The sequence below is a fragment of the Mobula birostris genome, chromosome 8 (assembly GCF_030028105.1).
Source record: "Mobula birostris isolate sMobBir1 chromosome 8, sMobBir1.hap1, whole genome shotgun sequence".
Classification (NCBI taxonomy): Eukaryota; Metazoa; Chordata; class Chondrichthyes; order Myliobatiformes; family Myliobatidae; genus Mobula; species Mobula birostris.
In genome coordinates, this window is record NC_092377.1 from 96299972 (window position 1) to 96320469 (window position 20498).

A 20498-nucleotide genomic window follows, 5' to 3' on the forward strand; every position below is an offset into this window, starting at 1 on the left:
TCAGCCCATTAAATCTTCCACCAACCTGCTTCTTACTTCATCACCCCTGCTCCACCCACATAACCCCTCCCCTGGAACAGCTTGTGTTCTTTCCCCTCCTTTCAACTTCTTATTCTGGCTTCTTCCCCCTTCCCTTCCAGTCCTAATGAAAGGTTTTGGCCCAAAACGTTGACTGTTTATTCCCCTCCGTAGATGCTGCCTGACCTGCTGAGTTCCTCCACCTTTTTATGTGCGTTGCTCTGGATTTCCAGCAGCTGCAGAATCTCTTGTGTCTATCACTAAACAACGTGTTCCTGTTATATGGCACTTAGTCATTTATTTTAATCTCTGCATAGTGTACATTTGATTGTATTGTCATTGTGCACACTTTCTGAATATAATCTGCTGTCTTGAGTGTTCTAACAGACAATAATGACGTAACAGACTGGGATAAGCTAAAATTTGTTATAGTATTTTTAAACAGCTTTGTTGATTGCCCATTAATAGCTACTTAATTCATTTTCCTCTTATAAGAGCACAACAGATATAAACAGTTGGGCTAACTGCCATGGTAGTATAGTGGTTAACGCAACACTATTACAGCTTGGGGCAGAGTTCAATTCTGGCACTGTCTGCCTGTATGTTCTCCCTCTGACTGTGTGGGTTTCCTCTGGGTGCTCCAGTTTCCTCCCACAGTCCAAAGACCTACCAGTTAGTAGGTTAGCTGTCATGGTAAATTGCCCTGTGATTAGGCTAGTGTTAAATAGGTGGGTTGCTGGGCAGTGTGTCTTGTTGAGCTGAAAGGGCTATTCTATGTTGTATCTCCAAATAACTAAATAGATTGGGGGCGGGGGGATGGAAAATGGCAAAGGCTTTCTGTCCTGCAAGTTAATGCCTTCACTGGCTTGCCAATCCCTCTCAACTGAGGTTACATACTGACATTTTGTAAGAGCTGATATCAAAGCAGATATTGTGATGGAGTTGGTAATGTCAGGTTTGCTGCTTCTCCAATCATGTAACTAGCCACATCTTTTGGAAAACTCACAGTTGCCTTCCTACACATAATCTTGCTCCTCCAATGCAAACAAAGACCGATGCTAGAGGAAGATCTATAAAAGAGCCACATACTTCAGAAAATCTGTCTCCATCAGGACCCTCTTGGCTTGTGCACCGCTCGGCATCTTGGGAGGATGTGAGTCCATAGAAGCAGTCAGCTGAAGAGTACAAAAAAGTTGCAAGTGTGAAGTTGAAGGTACTCGCGTACATAAACACATCAAAGGCATATTTTCCTAGATTATTAAAGTCTATCAAGAAACCCCAAAATATCTGGAAGTTGAGATTTTTTTCTTTTAGCTTGATCTCCCTCAGCAGCTGGACTAAATGGTCCAATGGAACAAAGATACAGGAGGTTACCCTTGGGTGCAGACCAGTAATCACTCACTCATGGAAATGACTTGTATGTACACAACTGGCAGATTATTCCCAGATAAAAAAAACTAGATAGGTTACAACTGCACTGCCAATCTTTTTTCCAGGAAAAGGAATAACTCACACTGAAAAGGAGCAGCTTGAATTTTACAAATTCACCATATAAAGGCTCTCACAGAAAAGATGACAATGGATCTACCCTGTGGAAATATCTCAATTATTGGGCTTTATTTTAAGTATCATATCTGACACTGTTGTGGACTAAGTGATAGTCTTGATTGTTCTAATTAGCCAATAGCTCCAGTACTGTTGCATCACCAACCCTCATGTTCTCTTCAATAATCTCAAAGATCAACATCTCAATCTTCACTAAAGAAAGGATCCTACCCTTATTCTTAAAATTTTGATACTGTATTGTTTTACTAAGCTTTATTTTGCACCGTCTCCAATTCCACTTCATCCTTTCTATATCTACTGACACCAGGAGTGTTCACAAGACTCTAATTAGAATATAGAGTCATACAGCACAGTACATACCCTTCAGCCCACAATGTTGTGCTGACCTTTTAACCTATTTCAAGGTCATTCTAACCCTTCTTTCCCACATAGCCCCCTCATTTTTATTTCATTCATGTGTATAAGAGTCTCTTAAATGTCCCAAATCATCTGCACCATGCGCTTACCACTGTATAAATAAATGTACCTCTTATCATCTTCTATACCTCCACCAAGTTGCCTCTCATCCTCCTTCACTCCGAAGAGGAAAACCCAAGCTCGCTCAGCTGCACTCAGCTTGCTTGCCTAACCTATCTATTAAGACTGTGGCTTGAATGCATCTCGTCTCCAGGAAAAGGAATAACTCACACTGAAAAGGAGCAGCTTGAATTTTACAAATTCACCATATAAAGGCTGCATGATTGTGGGGCAACTCCAAATTACTGCTGGATTTGTAAGAAGAAGTGCTTCCAGATTTAGCACTGAAATGCCTGAGCTCTAGATTATGGTATGCTATCCTGGAATTTAAAAGCACCACGGGCGGGAGAAGATGGCAGCGCGATGCAGCTCGTGCAGCTCTCCGGTGAAATGATATTGTATCTGTTAAATAGGGGCTGTGGACAATTCTGATTTGATGGAGACAGACGTGAAAGCACAGAGGAACATCTGGAGAAATTTCTGAAATGTCCCATTCGCTGTCGCTGTTACTGTGCGATTGAGAATCTTCCGGAGGGAAGGCACCAAAATCCCCGGCTTTGCCTGCTGCTGGTGACCGAGGTTGAGATGGTGCTCGGTGTCGGAGGGCTGATCGGAGGCTCAAAGTTTTCGGACGACTCAGAGTTGGACTGTGGTCGGGCATGGCAGGGAGAGTTTTCTTCCTTCTCCCGTCTGCGTGAGATGTGGGACATTTGAGAGACTTTGAACTTTTTTACTGTGCCATGGCCTGTTCTTCATCAAGTTATGGTATTGTTGCACTGTTGTAACTATATGTTATAATTATGTGGTTTTTGTTAGTTTTTCAATCTTGGTCTGTCCTGTGTTTCTGTGATATCACACCGGAGGAATATTGTATCAGTTCTTAATGCATGCATTACTAAATGACAATAAAAGAGGACTGCGTGTCCTCATAATCTAATATATTCATTATTTAAGATCTTTCTCAGTCATCCCCTCAACAGACTGAATACCAGCTTTATGCAAGATCTTCTCATAACCTCTCAGATTATCTTTTGTGGTTGTGCTTTTTTTTTTAATGATTTCTGCTTACCTTATACACTCTTCTGCATACCCTTGCTTTCCCCAAATACTCCAATTTGTCTTTGAACCCACAGGGGACGATTCTCTTCCCCACACTCAAATTCATCTGCCAATTTTTCCTTTTTACTCCCACACTGTTTATGAACCTTTGTAATCTGCACTGTTCATTGGTGTGTCCTAATTTCTGAAGAGCATACATTAGCACAGCAAATTCTGCACAGCTCCAGTTTTGATCCTGACCTTAGATGCTGTCTGTGTGGAGTTGGCAGGCTCTCCCTGCGACTGGGTGAGATGTTCTGTTTCCTCCACATGCTGGCTGGTTAACTGGCTGCTGCTTTGCTCTGAGTGTAGGTGGGTGGCAGGAGAAGTAGGAGGTTGAAGTTAAGTGTCCAGTGAAGGAAACCTGAGGCTCTCCATTGTTCAGACACATCCTAGCTGCCTACGTGATAACCATGGCAGGGTAGTATGACATGGAGTGCAAGCTGTTGCCCATGCAGCAAGCTCCCCCTCATCACGCAGCTGATGAATCCAAAGGGAATTGCCAGTCAGCGATAAACTCAACACAGGACTGCCTTAAGGACTCTAGCTCTGAATTTTTTCCTCGGGGTTTACTCCCAAAGCCTTCCCCATGAGTGGGAATAGCTGCAGGGCAGCGGAGGTTTGAGAATTTCCTTCCCCTGGATGAGCTGCCAAACATAGCTGACAAGCTGTATCTATCCAAAGTGACTGGTTTAAGGCACGAGTAACCTGCCTTTGCCCCTTCTCTTGTCAGTAGAAACTGTTCAGCTGGGCTTAGTAGCTAAGCCACACACGGAAGGCCAGGAGCTGGACTTGATTGTTGGAGACTATTTGAGAGGCACGCCATTGGAAGCATTTAATAGGTGGTGGGAGTTTATCCCACTACCTTCGACAACCTCAAGGAACTAGTGAGGGAGACCAGCTTGAATAAAATTAAGTGGAAGAATGGGACTAATGCAATTGCTCTAAGAGCTAGCATAGATTTGATAGGCTGAACTGCCAACCTTGTCAAAAGCAATATGATCCTTTATTTATCCCTTCCCAACCTGGGGTCCACGGACACCTCAGTTAATGGGAGGAGTCGATGGCATATAAAAGGTTGGGGACCCCTGCCTTAGACTCACAATTCATTTGGGGTGTAATCTGGCATCAGGTTAGTAATTCCTGTAAGGGAGTTAAACCTCCTAGATGGAAGAACCTGAGAATTAATGTTGTGCCTTTACAGATGTTGAATTGGGCTGTAGAGCTGTTATTTTTCTTGAGTTTAACTTTCTTACATTTGTTTGTATTTTTATATATTCACCTATAAACATGTGATTGCTCAGAGAGGTTTTTATTGGTTTCGGTCGCCTCTGCATTTTTCTGGAAACTTCTTGGGAGTTACGTTATTTGAATCTGGCTACTTAGTTGGTCAACTGTTATTCGTTAGAATTTCAACGAGATCAGCGATCTAATACAAGAAGATCAGATCATTTTCGTTCACTCTCAGTTCTCTTTTTCCCTTAAGCTGACTTACCCCGCTCTTTCCCTCTTCATTCCTTCTCTCCATGTTTCTCCCTTTGTCTTCCTTGTGCTTGTAACACTTCATAAGCCATGAATTGGGACAAGACTTAGACTGGGATGCGATTTGGGATAATGCTGCCGGTGCTTCGAAAAGCCCAAATCATTGGTATATACACTTGAAATTTTGTCATAGAGCATATTTAACACTGATAATTAGACATCGAATGGGACTGGTTCCTGACCCGTATTGCTCATTTTGCCCCCACGGAACCATTGGCTCTTTTATACATGTTGTATGGGAATGTCCAGGGGTTTTTGGTTTGTGGGGGAAGGTTATCAGTACTCTTACAGAACTAACGGGGGTACAATTACCAATGGACCCCACTGTACATCTTCTAAATGATGGCTCCCACCTTTCCCTTACGGAAAAAACACGCAAAGTCTGGCTGACAGGCCTGACTGCAGCTAAGAAGATTGTAGTCCAGCGTTGGAAACCTCCCCATGATATTTCAAATACTCACTGGCTTCGGAGCTTTTTGGACATTTCTTACCTGGAACTTTCATCAGCAGGAGTAAATGATGCACCGCCAAACACAAATTTGATATCTAACTTAAAACATCTTTTGTTAAAATAGGAATGCTTTGTCTGTGAATGCACTACTATTCGGTTGGTTGGTGGAGGGGAGAGAGGGGTGGAGGGGGGAGAGGGGTGGAGGGGTGGAGATGAGGAAAAGGTGGAGGGGGTGGTGAAGAAGGTTGAGGGTGGCTGGGTTAAACAGTCAAAATGTAATTGGCAAGTGGTTGTATTGAATGTAATTTGTTGGTGATGCAATAAAAAATTAGTTTTAAAAAAGCCACAAGTCTTACAAGTTCTTGACTTCCAGAGACACTTTGGATTGCAAAAGCACCAGGATTCATAAGATGCAAAGTCAAATCTTTTTGCTGTCTTCTGCATGATTTATTTTTATTCTATGCTGTCAGGTAGAAAACAAATGGTTACATTCCAAAAGCAAAGTATTGCAGATGCTGGAGATAAACTTAAAGCTGGAAGTACACCCTGGGTTAGGCAGCATCTGCAGAGGAAGGCACAGTTAACAGCCCAGCACATGACTTATCAGCACTTTCAAGTTTTATGTCTGAATGCTGCAATAACCATAACCTTTCACTCAACATCAAACCGAAGAAATTATTATCAATTTCAGAAAATCAAGAAGATATGAACAAGCTCCACTACTCTTAAACGGTAAAGCAGTGGAAAGGATGTCCAGCTTTAAATTCTTGGGAGTGAACATCACAAAGGAGTTCTCATGGACCACTAACATCTCCTTGATAGAAGGGAAGGTGTTTAAAGAATGCAAATCTGTCCCTAAAGCTGCTGGTAAACTTATACTGATGTGTAATTGAAAGCATACTGACTGCTGCTTGATATCATGGTACACCTGCTGCAACAAGATCAACCCAAAAACCACTTAAGCAAATGATCACGACTGCATAGAACATCACTGGGACACAACTACTGGATATGGTAACTATCTACAACTCACAATGTATACAGCAGGCTTCAAAATCGCAATGGACTCATCCCACCCAAGTTATCCCCTGGTCAATCTCCCAGCATCTAGCAAGAGATACAGAAACATCTCTGCACGGACAGCCAGACTGACAAACAGAGCTGTCGTGCAACTGAACAATGCAACCCCCACCCACCTGTCCATAGTCTGCAGGCACTATGGACAATCTCTACGTGCAATACATGGGCATAATTCTTGATGCTATTTCATACTTAATCACTATTTTATAACATGGGCAAGTGCACCACTTGAATGGGGCAGCCACAGTTTCTTTTAATTTTAGAATTGTTTGTTTTCGAAAAAGGATCTCGTGCTTTTTTGTTTGTTTTGAATTCAGTTGTAACTTAGATGTCACGCTAACTAACTCGGTCATTGTGCTTTTAGTAACTGGATTGTCAGTCTGCTGTTTTGCACTGAACGGAGCACCACAGCAATCCCTTTGATCTTAGCAATGACAATAAAGCTCTAATCAGAATCTGTTTCTACACCTGTACATACATCAAGTGCTAAAACAGGGACAAGGGTCCAATTCCACTTCCACATTGAACAAGACACTAGTAGGCATGGTGAGTGTGCAGCTGAGGACCGATGGTGATGGCTGATCTATACAGTCAGTCAGTCAAAGTATCCAAGGCCCCATTTTCTTCACATCTCCTGGGCCTTGGGAAACCAGGAAAGAAAGACCACATCCACATGACATGTGTATGCCAGAGACCGCCGGCTAGATAGGGACATGCCTGTTTTAGCATGCAAATTTAGCTCCTGCGAACTGGGCGGATGAGATCGACAGTGCGATCTAACATTCAGGAAGGCGGTTCTGTAACGCTCCGCGGAGAGCAATGGGCATGACAAGACATAAAAGACGCCATGGTTACCAAGAAAGACCCCCAGTTGGTGACATTTGTTCATACCGCCGGGTCCAGACTTTCTGAGGGTGAGAGAGTGGAACTGTCCCAGTGCAACGGCTTTTCCACTTTCAAAACTCCCCCGCACAGGTTTCACTGTCATCGTTGGACATGAGGGACAACCACCACGCATATGCCAGAAAGAGCAGCAGTGCTAGGTCTGGAAGTAACAAGTTTACTGGGTTTCCTTCTCACTTCAGCTCGTTCCAACCTCCACTATCTCTTGACCCTTGCCTCTAACCTGTATAATCATCTACCATCTCTCCCTTGCACACTGGGGACCTGGGGTGGTGGGTGCTGCATAGAGTGGTGCCCTACAACAGGTTTCTGAGTTCATACACAGATCTCCCAGCCACCTGTCGCTTCTGTGGGTTGGAAGAGACTGTGTACCGGATGCATATGGAGTGTGCAAGGCTGCAGTCCCTATTCATATATCTGAGGAGACCGCTCCTCACCTTCCAGCTGCGCTTCTGACCAAACTTCATCTTTGACCAGTAAGGAATGGGCAGGATGCCCTAGTTAACCTGCTTTGGAGGCTGGCTAAGATAGCTATCCGTGGGTCCTGAATGCAGGTGGCAGAGGGTTCTGACCAGGCTGACTGCTTGGTAGTGTTCTGGGGGTATGTATGTGCCCGGGTAGCTGTTGAAAAAGAGCACCCAGCATCCATGGCTAAAAGGATGATGAGGAAGGGGATGTGCTAGTTTAGTATATATTAGCAATGATTTGTCTGGTCTTTTGTTTTGTAATATGATTGCACATTAGTGTAGTGGTTTGAATTTGTAGTAAGAGTACTTTTGTAAAAAAAAAATCCAGCTACGTCTCTTCTTCCATAGCAGTACCTCCCCACTGAATGAAATCAGTGCCTATACTCTCCAGCATAAGCACCCAGAATATGGCCTCTTCACATATCATAATCTCACCCCCAGTGTTTCTCACCTTGCTGTGGAGACCCTGACCGTCCTCTCTTGTAAATTAGCAGTCTATCCCCACCTCACACTCACTGCCCTAACAGTGAGCACCCCGCTCCCTCTTCTCCACTTTTCATATTTGGCTTCACAGTGCAAGCTTTCCACTCTGATTAGAAAATAGCTGATTGATCAGTTTGGAAATCAGGTTAGGAATCCAGTATAAAATATTTATATGCTATTAATTTCATCCAGATTTCTGGGAAACCCTAGATTCTGGATGCCCGCCTGGGATATTTCCCTGTTAATATAAAAGAAATTCAACATCAACATCTTTTTTCCATTCATGGTAGACATTACTAGTGATGTCAATGGTCCTTGAACAATCCTAATTGTCCTTAAGACGGTGGCAATAATGCCTTCTCCTTTGATTTTTGATCATGTTCCTTCTGGTTTTGCACACTATCATTAAAGTACTCTCACAACACTGTTAGTGGAACACTAGCAGTTTCTGGGATTATGACCACAAAGTTTTGACCCATGACAACTAAACATTACAGTTGTCAACTAAGACAATCAATATGATCGAAAAGAAAACCCCTGTGAATTATAATATCAAAGATTTTAAGGCTGTAAACTAGTTGATAGTTATGTATCAAGAAAATAATCTACTCAATTGTCCTTGACAGAAATTTCTCTCAAGGATCCTTAACAGTAGGATAATACTCTCTTTTTCTAAAAGTGACTGAGTATTTACCTGCAATCTGTGTGACTGAGGCTCACATTCAGAGACCTGGGCTCCTAGAGGACTGTTCAGGAATCGTGGGCTCTTAAATGATTTGTGATGATTGCTGCCATCTATCTTCAGTTCTGGTAATAAGTAATGATGAATATGTGATCACAGCTCCCATCTATAACTGGGGTGGATAACTAACTTGACATTCTAACTTAGTTCTTTCCTAAACAAGTAAATTATTGGGACTTTTCAGCAAATTTCAAATTATAAGCTTTTATCACTAAACATGATTAATTCTTTTCAAGTCTTTTGCCTGTATATGGGGACAATTTTAACACAATTCATTGTAGGAAACCCATGTAGTTTGTGGAATGCCAGTTTTACACCTCATCCAATATTACTTTCCGATGATTTCAGCAGGGAGTAATATGAGAAGGAATGTAAAGCCATAGAGCTCCTCATATTTGAAGTGGCGGTTGATAGGTTCTTGATTAGTAAGGAAATCAAAGGCTGTGGGGAGAAGGCAGCAGAATGCGGTCAAGAGGGATAATAAATCAGCTGTGATGGAATGGTGGAGCAGACTCCATGGGCCGAATAGCTAAAATTTTGCTCCTATGTCCTGTGGTCTTATGACAGCTGAGAGAAGAGTAAGGCTGGATAACAAAGACCCTGGAGAAGTTACAAACTATAGTAAAGTGATCCTATGTATACAAGTCAAAAGTAGAATATACTTAGCAGAGTGAAATCTCATATACAGAACTTAAATCATCAAAGCAGACCAGTTAGTCTAGCCAGTTTGCCCATAAATGTGTTCCACACCACCCCACTCAAAGCATCAACAACGCATGACAGTTTTAAAACACCAAGTGGTTTCACTGGAAAACAAAACTTATATCAGATCACACATTAAACGGATGTCCAATAGTTTGTTTGAAGCAGTAGCTTTATGGGAATGTCTTAAAAGGATGAAAGGGCAGTGGAGTGGTTTGGGTAAAGAATTTCACACTTTAGGACCTTGCTTGATGAACGCAAGGTTCTAAGGTTGGAGTAATTACAGTTACCTAATGTACCTGATTGCTCTCAAAAAGATAGACAGTCAGGGTTAGGAAAAGCATGCAAAACTGCAGACCACGATTTTTTTTGTGGTATTTCAGGTATTCGATGCATTGATATCTGGAGGTGCCAGGGATGCAGAGGGATTTGCTTTGGTCCATAAGGTGCCTAGAGAAGAGTGTGGCCACTCCTGTAGAATCAGGCCTTCAGAGGAGCCTGCTTCATTATCAGTCAGAAGGTGTTCAAAGGCCTCTCGATGCTTTTAGCCGTTATACAGTAAGCAGAAGGCAACAACTTCTAAATATAGTTCATGAAATGGTGATGGGGTATTAGTTGGGACAGCAGGCCACTGGATCATGAATCATGTTGGATTAAGGCATGGGGGCTGCTGAGATGTGAACTACTGGCTTGTGGGAAGGTGTTGAGAAGGCAAACTTTTTAGTTTATATGAACTGAGCTAAACATCCCAAATATTCACCAGTATTCTCTGCTTATAGTATCTTAACCAAGCCGCCAATACAGTGCCTGGCTTTGCTAACAGACCTATTACATAGTACTTTTATCAAAAGCCTCTTGAAACTCATCTTCCACATTCCTTTCACCAATTCGCTCTCTTTATATTCCAAAAGAACTCAAATTTTGAACATGATTTGCTCTTGACTAACCTTTGTGGCTTCTATTCTTCAACTCATATTATTCTAAGTACAACCAGCCTTATTGTTAGTCTAATCTAGATTCCAAGTTTATTTCTCTACTTTTCTTTGGAAAAACAATACAACTTTATCAGTCATGCAGTCCTGTATCAGCAGAGCAAAATTTTGGTCATCTTTGCCTTTACTTCTTTTAGCAACCCTGTAAGTATTTCACCTGGATGAGATATCATTTCTCCTTCCAGCACTTCCAGCTTCTATCTTGTCTAATTTTACTGTATCCATTCATTGGCTACTTTACATCAAGGGTCTTTATTTGCCCTATATTTTTGTGTATTAGGAATTTGCATTGTTGGCACAACATGCAATGAAAACCAAGAACATGCAACAATTCTAAAAAATAAAGAATTACTTAATATATTAAGTTGGAGGCTAAAGGACAGACATGAAATAAAATGAGAATACATAAATACCAGCATGTATTTACAAATTAAGTAGCATATGAAAAGTGTTTAAAACTGTTTACAGCACACTGCATTTACCTATCAACATATTTTTGCCACTGCAATAATAAAGTACTCAAGCATCAGACTGGACATGCCCAGACTGCCTACCTTGACTCTTTTGAGTTGCTTCCTCCCAGGCAAGGCTGCTTTCCTTGTTTAAAGCTGGGTGAAGTTCCACTGACGGAAATGACAACTTCTCCGGAGTTTCCTAAGAATGCAAAGATGATTTGTCGGCAGTATGGGGTCACAGTGTATGGAAACCGGACAGCTAACTTACATAGGTGGATGAGGAGGAGAGCATTTTTATAGGAACATTAAGTTAATAGACCACAGCAATAAAGATAAACTGCAGTTATATTCTTGTACAAATGTTCACCATTTTCTTTTTGTTTTCTGAAGGAGGGACTCACATTTTTGCATAGTTTCACATTTTCCTACACTGCTCGGGTGACTAGGCTCATCATTGACAAAGGGTGTGTGCAGATGGGCTCCAATTTTCAAAGTTCAAAATAAATTTATTATCAAATACATATATATGTCGCCATGAGATTCGCTTTCTTGCAGGGATCCACAGTAGAGCAAAGAAATACAACAGAATCAATGAAAAACTACACAGAAAGATTGACAAACAACCAATGTGCAAAAAAAAAGACAAACTGCAAATACAAAAAAACGATAATAAATAAATAAATAAATAATACATAGAAAATGAGCGTCGGGTCTTTGAAAATGAGTCCATAGGTTGTGTAATCAGTTGAAGTAAGTGAAGTCACCCAGGCTGATTCGGGAGTCTGATGGCTGAAAGGTAATAACCATTCCTGAACCTGACTGTCTGGGGCCTAAGGCTTCTGTACCTCCTTCCCAGTGGCAGCAGTGAGAAGAGAGCATGGCCTGGATGGTGGGGCCCTTGGTATTCGATGCTCAGTGGTGGGGAGGGTTTTGCCTGTGATGGACTTGGCTGCATCCACCTCATTTTGTCCTCTGTGATCTTTGATATTCTTTAGAACTGCCTATAAGGAGTGCAGACTATTGTAATGTCTTCACAAGTCCACTGGAGTGCACTGCCTCTACCAGACCTCCCCACTGCTCACTGCTGCTACCATCCCTTGCCATCTCTTGCTTGGAAGGTGGCAGGTTTAAATACCAAGCAAGTAACTTAAACATACAACTCCAGTGCCCTTGCAGAGAGAGTGGTGCACTGCTGGAAGTGCCAAGTTTCCAATGACATCTTCAACCACAGCCCGTTTGGCTTTTTGAAATAGCCCAAGGCATTTTTTTAAAATTTCAAAATATGCTTTATTCAAAAATAAATATATACACTAAACCATTCAATAACTTCCCATCCTTTACATACATTTCCATCATAGTCTGTACATGTCCATACTTATGGCCACCCACGTGGTACTCCAGTTGTTCACCTTACCACATCATTGTTGAGGGGTATACTCCTCGCCACCTGACCCCTCCCACTCCCACGGGTGGAGAAACCTATACTGTGGTCCTTCCCCACCGCGCCCTTGCGGTGGCTGCATCGAGTTTCAGTGCGTCCCTCAGCACGTACTCCTGCAGCCGAGAATGTGCCAGTCGGCAGCATTCTCCCACAGACATCTCCATGTGCTGGTAGATCATCAAGTTTCAGGCCGACCAAAGAGCGTCTTTCACCGAGTTGATGATCTGCCAGCAGCTCCGGATGTTGGTCTCCGTGTGCGTCCCCGGGAACAGCCCATAGATCAGAGAGTCCTCTGTTACGCAGTTGCTGGGGATGAAACGTGACACTAGCCCGTCCATCCTCCTCCACACCCTCTCTGCGAACCGACAGTGTGCAAAGAGGTGGGTCAGAGACTCCTCACTGGAGTCCTCCCGTGGGCAGTGGGGTGCGGAGACGACGTTCCGGGCGTACAGAAGGGATCTGACTGGGAGGGCCCCTCTCACCACCAGTCAGGCGAGGTCCTGGTGCCTGTTGGTGAGGTCTGGCGATGACGCATTTTGCCAGATGAACTGGACGGTCTGCTCGGGGAACCACCCCACTGTGTCCATCACGTCCTTCTCCTGCAGTGCCTGCAGGACATTACTTGCCAACCACTGCCTGATGGCCCTGTGGTCAAAGGCGTTCTCCTGGAAGAACTTTTCTATGTAGGACAGATATGCCGGCAGCGACCAGCTGACTGGGGTGGTGTGCGGGAGTGGAGCTAGACCCATCCTTCGTAGCCAGGGTGGCAGGTAGAACCTGGGCACATAGTGGTACTTGGTGCCCACATACCTGGGCTCTACACACAACCTGATGCAGCCACATACGAAGCTGGCCATCAGGGTGAGTGCGACATTGGGGACATTCTTACCCCCGTTGTCCAGGGACTTGTGCATGACGGTCCATCTCACCCGCTCCATCTTGGATCCCCAGACGAATCTGAGGACAGCTCGGGTGATTTCCGAGCTGTAGAAGCAGGGGACGGGCCACACCTGTGCCAAGTACAGCAGCCCTGAGAGCACCTCACATCTGATGACCAGGTTCTTGCCCCTTATCGATAGGCATTGTGCTGAAGAACAACAAAGTTCTTCCAAGTTTCCTGACCCACATTCATCTCTTAGCAAACCTAAAGCTAGGTTATCCGGTCATTAAGATATGATAGGCAATCTGGGAAATTACAGAAATATTCATTTAGAACCTAATACAAGGAAATTAAAGGGAACCATAATTAGACGGTGACTAAGCATTAAAAGAAATTTGAACTGTTTAATAATCGCTAATGTGGAAATGTAAATATGCATTCATGCCTTGCACAAACACTTTATTTTCTGTAATGATGAAAACAAATCTTGAAGGAAAAAGGATGACAGAAGTAATTCAATAATTAGGTGCCTCAATATCCATTGTGGCCAAAAGGGACTGGTCTGAGTATTTTATAAATGGTAGGCAAATAGAAACAAAGTTCAAAGTTTTTTTAAGGGTCCATGTACATAAATCACTATGGTGCATTAAGTATTTAAGATAATTGGTAGCATTTAATTTTAGGAGACTAGAGTGTACTGGGAATACATTTTATCCTTAATGTACAAAACCTGCTGGACCATATCCAGAGAAATGAGTGTTGTTTGTGGTCATGTAACATGGAAAGGATAAATTAGACCTGGAAAGAATGCAACACATTCTAGTTAACATACTAACATTGATTCATTGCTTCATCGTGATTCATCATCATTACCGGGGCAATGGCCGCCAACAGCAGCTCCAGCAGCTCGCCAGAGTCTACTGTCCTGAGCTGAAGGTTGATCAGCCCTGTCCCTTCCTTGTTCACCGCACAACTTTGTACGCCTTCTAGGCGAAGATCCATGGAATGAGGTCTTTCGAGCTTCCGTTATTGCTTCCGTACCTTTGGGTTTTTACAGGATGGGGTTGCTAACCCCATGCCCAGCCCTCCTCCCGTCGCAGGCGGGCTTGGGTCCGTCCATGGCAGAGTTCATCGTTAGTCAGAAGGGACCTTAATGTTTGTTCTGACAGTAACTGGCTGCAAAATTCAAGTCTCAAGACGTTTCGAATCCAACCACAGCTTCCACATTCAGGAAGAGCTTTCAAGATCTTTCACATAACTTAAACTTAAGTTTTTGTTCTTTCTTTCCGCACATCGTGGTGCATCAGGCAGCAACCTTTGCCTTTTCTTTAGCATGTCTGTTTTTTTTTAAACAAGGCTGAGTTGCTAGCTCTACACTCAATGTGAAAGAAGCCGGCCGGATTCGAACCTGGGACCACTCCCCTCAAAGTCCAGTGCAGAAGTCACTACACCACCAGCCAGCTGATTTACACTTCAGCAATACGTTAATATGTCAATGAAATGCTACTACAGATCAGGGTGTTCCTAAGTTCGGAATTCAATGCCAGCAGAGTCTGTAAGGAGTTTCTACATTCCCCCCCCCCCCCCCCAGCTGTCTGGGTTTCCTCTGAGCCCTCTGGTTTCCTCCCACAGTCCAAAGATGTACCAGTTGGTAGTTAATTGGTCATTGTAAATTGTCCCGTGACTTGGCAAGTGTTAAATAGGTTGCTGGGCGGTGTGGCTCATCAGGCCAGAGGGGCCTGTTCTGTGCATATCTCTGAATAAATAAAGTCATAAATTCACACTAAAGCACAGAAACAGGCCCTTCCGCCCATCTAGTCATTATTCTGTCTACTTGCATCAACCTGCAATTTTTGAAACACAATTCCTTATCGTTTTTTCCTAGGATTTTGAAAGGAAGGAAGGAACGTCGACTCAGACCATGAGAGGCCTGCATTGGGCATGTTCATGCCTTACAAGGCGCAGATTGGAAGTCTGTGTGGGGCGCCACTCCTCGCACAGACTAGAGCAATGTGTGGTTAAGTGCCTTGCTCAAGGGCACTAACACGTTGCCACAGTTGAGGCTCGAACTAGCGACCTTGAGATAACTAGACGGATGTCTTAACCACTTGGCCACGTGCCCAACGCGTGAAAGGAACTGAGAGAAAATGCAGAGAAACATTCCAACTAGAGCCAGAAGGGGCCATGCGAAGGCCTTGGCATACAGGATTAGGGAAGACCCCAAGGCATTCTACAAGTATGTGAAGAGCAAGAGGATAAGACGTGACAGAATAGGACCAGTCAAATGTGACAGTGGAAAAGTGTGTATGGAACAGGAAGAGATAGCAGAGATAATTAATGCATACTTGGCTTCAGTATTCACTACGGAAAAGGATCTTGGCGGTTGTAGGGATGACTTACAGCAGATTGGAAAGCTTGAGCATATAGACATTAAGGAAGAGGATGTGCTGGAGCTTTTGGAAAGCATCAAGTTGGATAAGTCACTGGGATCGGACGGGATGCACCCCAGGCTACTGTGGGAGGGAAGGGAGGAGATTGCTGAGCCTCTGGCGATGATCTTTGCATCATCAATGGGAATGGGAGAGGTTCTGAAGGATTGGAGGGTTGCAGATGTTGTTCCCTTCTTCAAGAAAGGGAGTAGAGATAGCCCAGGAAATTATAGACCAGTAAGTCTTACTTCAGTGGTTGGTAAGTTGATGGAGAATTTATGAACAATTGGAGAGGCATAATATGATTAGGAATAGTCAGTATGGCTTTGTCAAAGGCAGATCGTACCTTACGAGCCGGATTGAATTTTCTGAGGGGGTGTGACTAAACACATTAATGAAGGTAGAGCACTAGATGTGGTGTTTATGGATTTCAGCAAGGCATTTAATAAGGCAAAGACAAGGCTTATTGAGAAAGTAAGGAGGCATGGGATCCCAGGGGATCTTGCTTTGTGGATCCACAATTGGCTTGCCCACAGAAGGCAAAGAATGTTTGTAGATGGGTCATATTCTGCATGAGTGGTGTGCCTCAGGGATCTGTTATGGGACCCCTTCTCTTCATGATTTTTATAGATGACCTACATGAGGAAGTGGAGGGATGGGTTAGTAAATTTGCTGATGACATAAAGCTTGGGGGTGTTGTGGATAGTGTGGAGGGCTCTCAGAGGTTACAGCGGGACATAAATAGGATGCAAAACTGGGCTGAGAAGTTTCAGATGGAGATCAACCCAGATAAGTTTGAGGTGGTTCATTTTGGTAGGTTAAATATGATGGCAAAATATAGCATTAATGGTAAGACTCTTGGCAGTGTGGAGGATCAGATGGATCTTGGGATCCGAGTCCATAGGACACTCAAAGCTGCTAAGCAGGTTGACTCTGTGGTTAAGGCGGCATACGATGCATTGGCCCTCACGAACCATAGAATTGAGTTTAAGAGCTAAGAGGTAATGTTGGAGCTATATAGGACCCTGGTCAGGCCCCACTTGTAGTGTGCTCAGGTCTGGTCACCTCACTACAGGAAGGATGTGGAAACTATAGAAAGGGTGCAGAGAAGATTTACAAGGATGTTGCCTGGATTGGGGAGCATGCCTTATGAGAATAGGTTGAGTGAATTCTGCCTTTTCTCCTTGGAGTGATGAGAGGTGACCTAATAGAGGTATATAAGATGATGGGAGGCATTGATCGTGTGGATAGTCAGAGGCTTTTTCCCCAGGGCTGAAATGGCTAACACGAGAGGGCACAGTTTTAAGGTGCTTGGAAGTAGGTACAGAGGAGATGTCAATAGACAATAGGTGCAGGAGTAGACCATTCGGCCCATCAAGCCAGCACCACCATTCACCGTGATCATGGCTGATCATCCACAATCAGTACCCTGCTCCTGCCTTCTCCCCATATCTCTTGACTCCGCCATCTTTAAGAGCTCTATCTAACTTTCTTGAAAGAATCCAGAGAATTGGCCTCCACTGCCTTCTGAGGCAGAGCATTCCACAGATCCACAACCCTCTGTGTGAAAAAGTTTTTCCTCAACTCCGTTCTAAATGGTCTATCTCTTATCTTTAAACTGTGGCCTCTGGTTCTGGACTCCCCCAACATCGGGAACATGTTTCCTGCCTCTAGCGTGTCCAATCCCTTAATAATCTTATATGTTTCAATCAGATCCCCTCTCATCCTTCTAAATTCCAGTGTATACAAGCCCAGTCGCTCCAATCTTTCAACATGTGAAATTCCCGCCATCGCTGGAATTAACCCAGTGAACCTATGCTGCACTCCCTCCATAGCAAGAATGTCCTTCCTCAAATTTGGAGACCAAAACTGAACACAATACTCCAGCTGGGGTCTCACCAGGGCCCTGTACAACTGCAGAAGGACCTCTTTGCTCCTATACTCAACTCCCCTTGTTATGAAGGCCAACATGCCATTAGCTTACTTCACTGCCTGCTGTATCTGTATGCTTACTTTCAGTGACTGATGAACAAGGACACCCAGATCTTGTACTTCTCCTATTCCTAACTTGACACCATTCAGATAGTAATCTGCCTTCCTGTTCTTGCCACCAAAGTGGATAACCTCACATTTATCCATATTACACTGCATCTGCCCACTCACCCAACCTGTCCAAGTCACCCTGCATTCTCATAACATCCTCCTCACATTTCACACTGTCACCCAGCTTTGTCATCTGCAAATTTGCTAATGTTACTTTTGATCCCTTCATCTGAATCATTAATATATATTGTAAATAGCTGTGGTCCCACCACCGAGCCCTGCGGAACCCCACTGGTTACTGCCTGCCATTCTGAAAAAGACCCGTTAATCACTACTTTGTTTCATAGAAACATAACCATAGAAACATAGAAAATAGGTGCAGGAGTAGGCCATTCAGCCCTTCGAGCCTGCACCGCCATTCAGTATGATCATGGCTGATCATCCAACTCAGAACCCTGTACCTGCCTTCTCTCCATACCTCCTGACCCCTGTAGCCACCAGGGCCATATCTAACGCCCTCTTAAATATAGCCAATGAACTGGCCTCAACTGTTTCCTGTGGCAGAGAATTCCACAGATTCACCACTCTGTGTGTGAAGAAGTTTTTCCTAATCTCAGTCCTAAAAGGCTTCCCCTCTATCTTCAAACTGTGACCCCTTGTTCTGGACTTCCCCAACATAGGGAACAATCTTCCTACATCTAGCCTGTCCAATCCCTTTAGGATTTTATACGTTTCGCTAAGATCCCCCCTCAATCTTCTAAATTCCTGAGAGTATAAGCCCAGTCGATCCAGTCTTTCATCATATGAAAGTCCTGCCATCCCAGGAATCAATCTGGTGAACTTTCTTTGTACTCCCTCTATGGCATGGATGTCTTTCCTCAGATTAGGGGACCAAAACTGCACACAATACTCCAGGTGTGTTCTCACCAAGGCCTTGTACAACTGCAGTAGTACCTCCCTGCTCCTGTACTCGAATCCTCTTGCCATGAATGCCAGCATACCATTCGCCTTTTTCACAGCCTGCTGTACCTGCATGCCCACTTTCAATGACTGGTGTACAATGACACCCAGGTCTCATTGCACCTCCCTTTTCCTAATCGGCCACCATTCAGATAATAATCTGTTTTCCTGTTCTTGCCACCAAAGTGGATAACCTCACATTTATTGACATTAAATTGCATCTGCCATGAACTTGTCCACTCACCTAACCTATCCAAGTCACCCTGCATCCTCTTAGCATCCTCCTCACAGCTAACACTGCCGCCCAGTTTCGTGTCATCCGCAAACTTTGAGATGCTGCATTTAATTCCCTCGTCTAAGTTATTAATATATATTGTAAACAACTGGGGTCCCAGCACTGAGCCTTGTGGTACCCACTAGTCACCGCCTGCCATTCTGAAAAGGTCCCGTTTATTCCCACTCTTTGCTTCCTGTCTGCCAACCAATTCTCTATCCACATCAATACCATACCCCCAATACCGTGTGCTTTAAGTTTGCACACTAATCTCCTGTGTGGGACCTTGTCAAAAGTCTTTTGAAAATTCAAATATACCACATCCACTGGTTCTTCCCTATCCACTCTACTAGTTACATCCTCAAAAAATTCTATGAGATTCGTCAGACATGATTTTCCTTTCACAAATCCATGCTGACTTTGTCCGATGATTTCACCACCTTCCAAATGTGCTGTTACCACATCTTTGATAACTGACTCTAGCATTTTCCCCACTACCGATGTTAGGCTAACCAGTCTATAATTCCCTGGTTTCTCTCTCCCTCCTTTTTTAAAAAGCGGGGTTACATTAGCCACCCTCCAATCCTCAGGAACTAGTCCAGAATCTAAAGAGTTTTGAAAAATTATCACTAATGTATCCACTATTTCTTGGGCTACTTCCTTAAGCACACTGGGATGCAGACCATCCGGCCCTGGGGATTTATCTGCCTTTAATCCCTTCAATTTACCTAACACCACTTCCCTACTAACATGCATTTCCCTCAGTTCCTCCATCTCACTAGACCCTCGGTCCCCTACTATTTCCAGAAGATTAATTATGTCCTCCTTAGTGAAGACAGAACCAAAGTAGTTATTCAATTGGTCTGCCATGTCCTTGTTCCCCATGATCAATTCACCTGTTTCTGACTGCAAGGGACCTACATTTGTCTTAACCAATCTTTTTCTTTTCACATATCTATAAAAGCTTTTACAGTCAGTTTTTATGTTCCCTGCCAGTTTTCTCTCATAATCTTTTTTCCCTTTCCTAAGTATGCTCTTTGTCCTCTTCTGCTGGACTCTGAATTTCTCCCAGTCCTCAGGTGAGCTGCTTTTTCTAGCTAATTTTTATGTTTCTTCTTTGGAATTGATACTATCCCTAATTTCCCTTGTCTACCACGGGTGCACTACCTTCCCTGGTTTATTCTTTTGCCAAACTGGGATAAACAATTGTTGTAGTTCATCCATGCGATCTGTAAATGCTTGCCATTGCATATCCACCATCAATCCTTTAAGTATCATTTGCCAGTCTATCTTAGCTAATTCATGTATCAAACCTTCAAAGTTACCCTTCTTTAAGTTCAGAACCTTTGTTTCTCAATTAACTATGTCACTCTCCATCTTAGTGAAGAATTCCATCATATTATAGTCACTCTTACCCAAGAGGCCTCTCACGACAAGATTGCTAATTAACCCTTCC

General features: G+C 43.6%; 1 protein-coding gene across 9 annotated transcripts in view; it reads right to left on the reverse strand.

The window, feature by feature from the left end:
• dzank1 (double zinc ribbon and ankyrin repeat domains 1) overlaps positions 1-20498 on the reverse strand; it is a 133784-nt gene that overhangs the window by 91984 nt on the left and 21302 nt on the right. For all 9 annotated transcript variants that reach the window (XM_072265731.1, XM_072265723.1, XM_072265722.1 and 6 more), the window contains 3 exons: positions 11115-11214; positions 8819-8931; positions 1108-1193 (listed from right to left, as the gene is read on the reverse strand). In XM_072265731.1, the coding sequence (XP_072121832.1) occupies positions 1108-1193; positions 8819-8931; positions 11115-11214 (299 nt within the window). The remainder of the gene's footprint in view (positions 1-1107; positions 1194-8818; positions 8932-11114; positions 11215-20498) is intronic.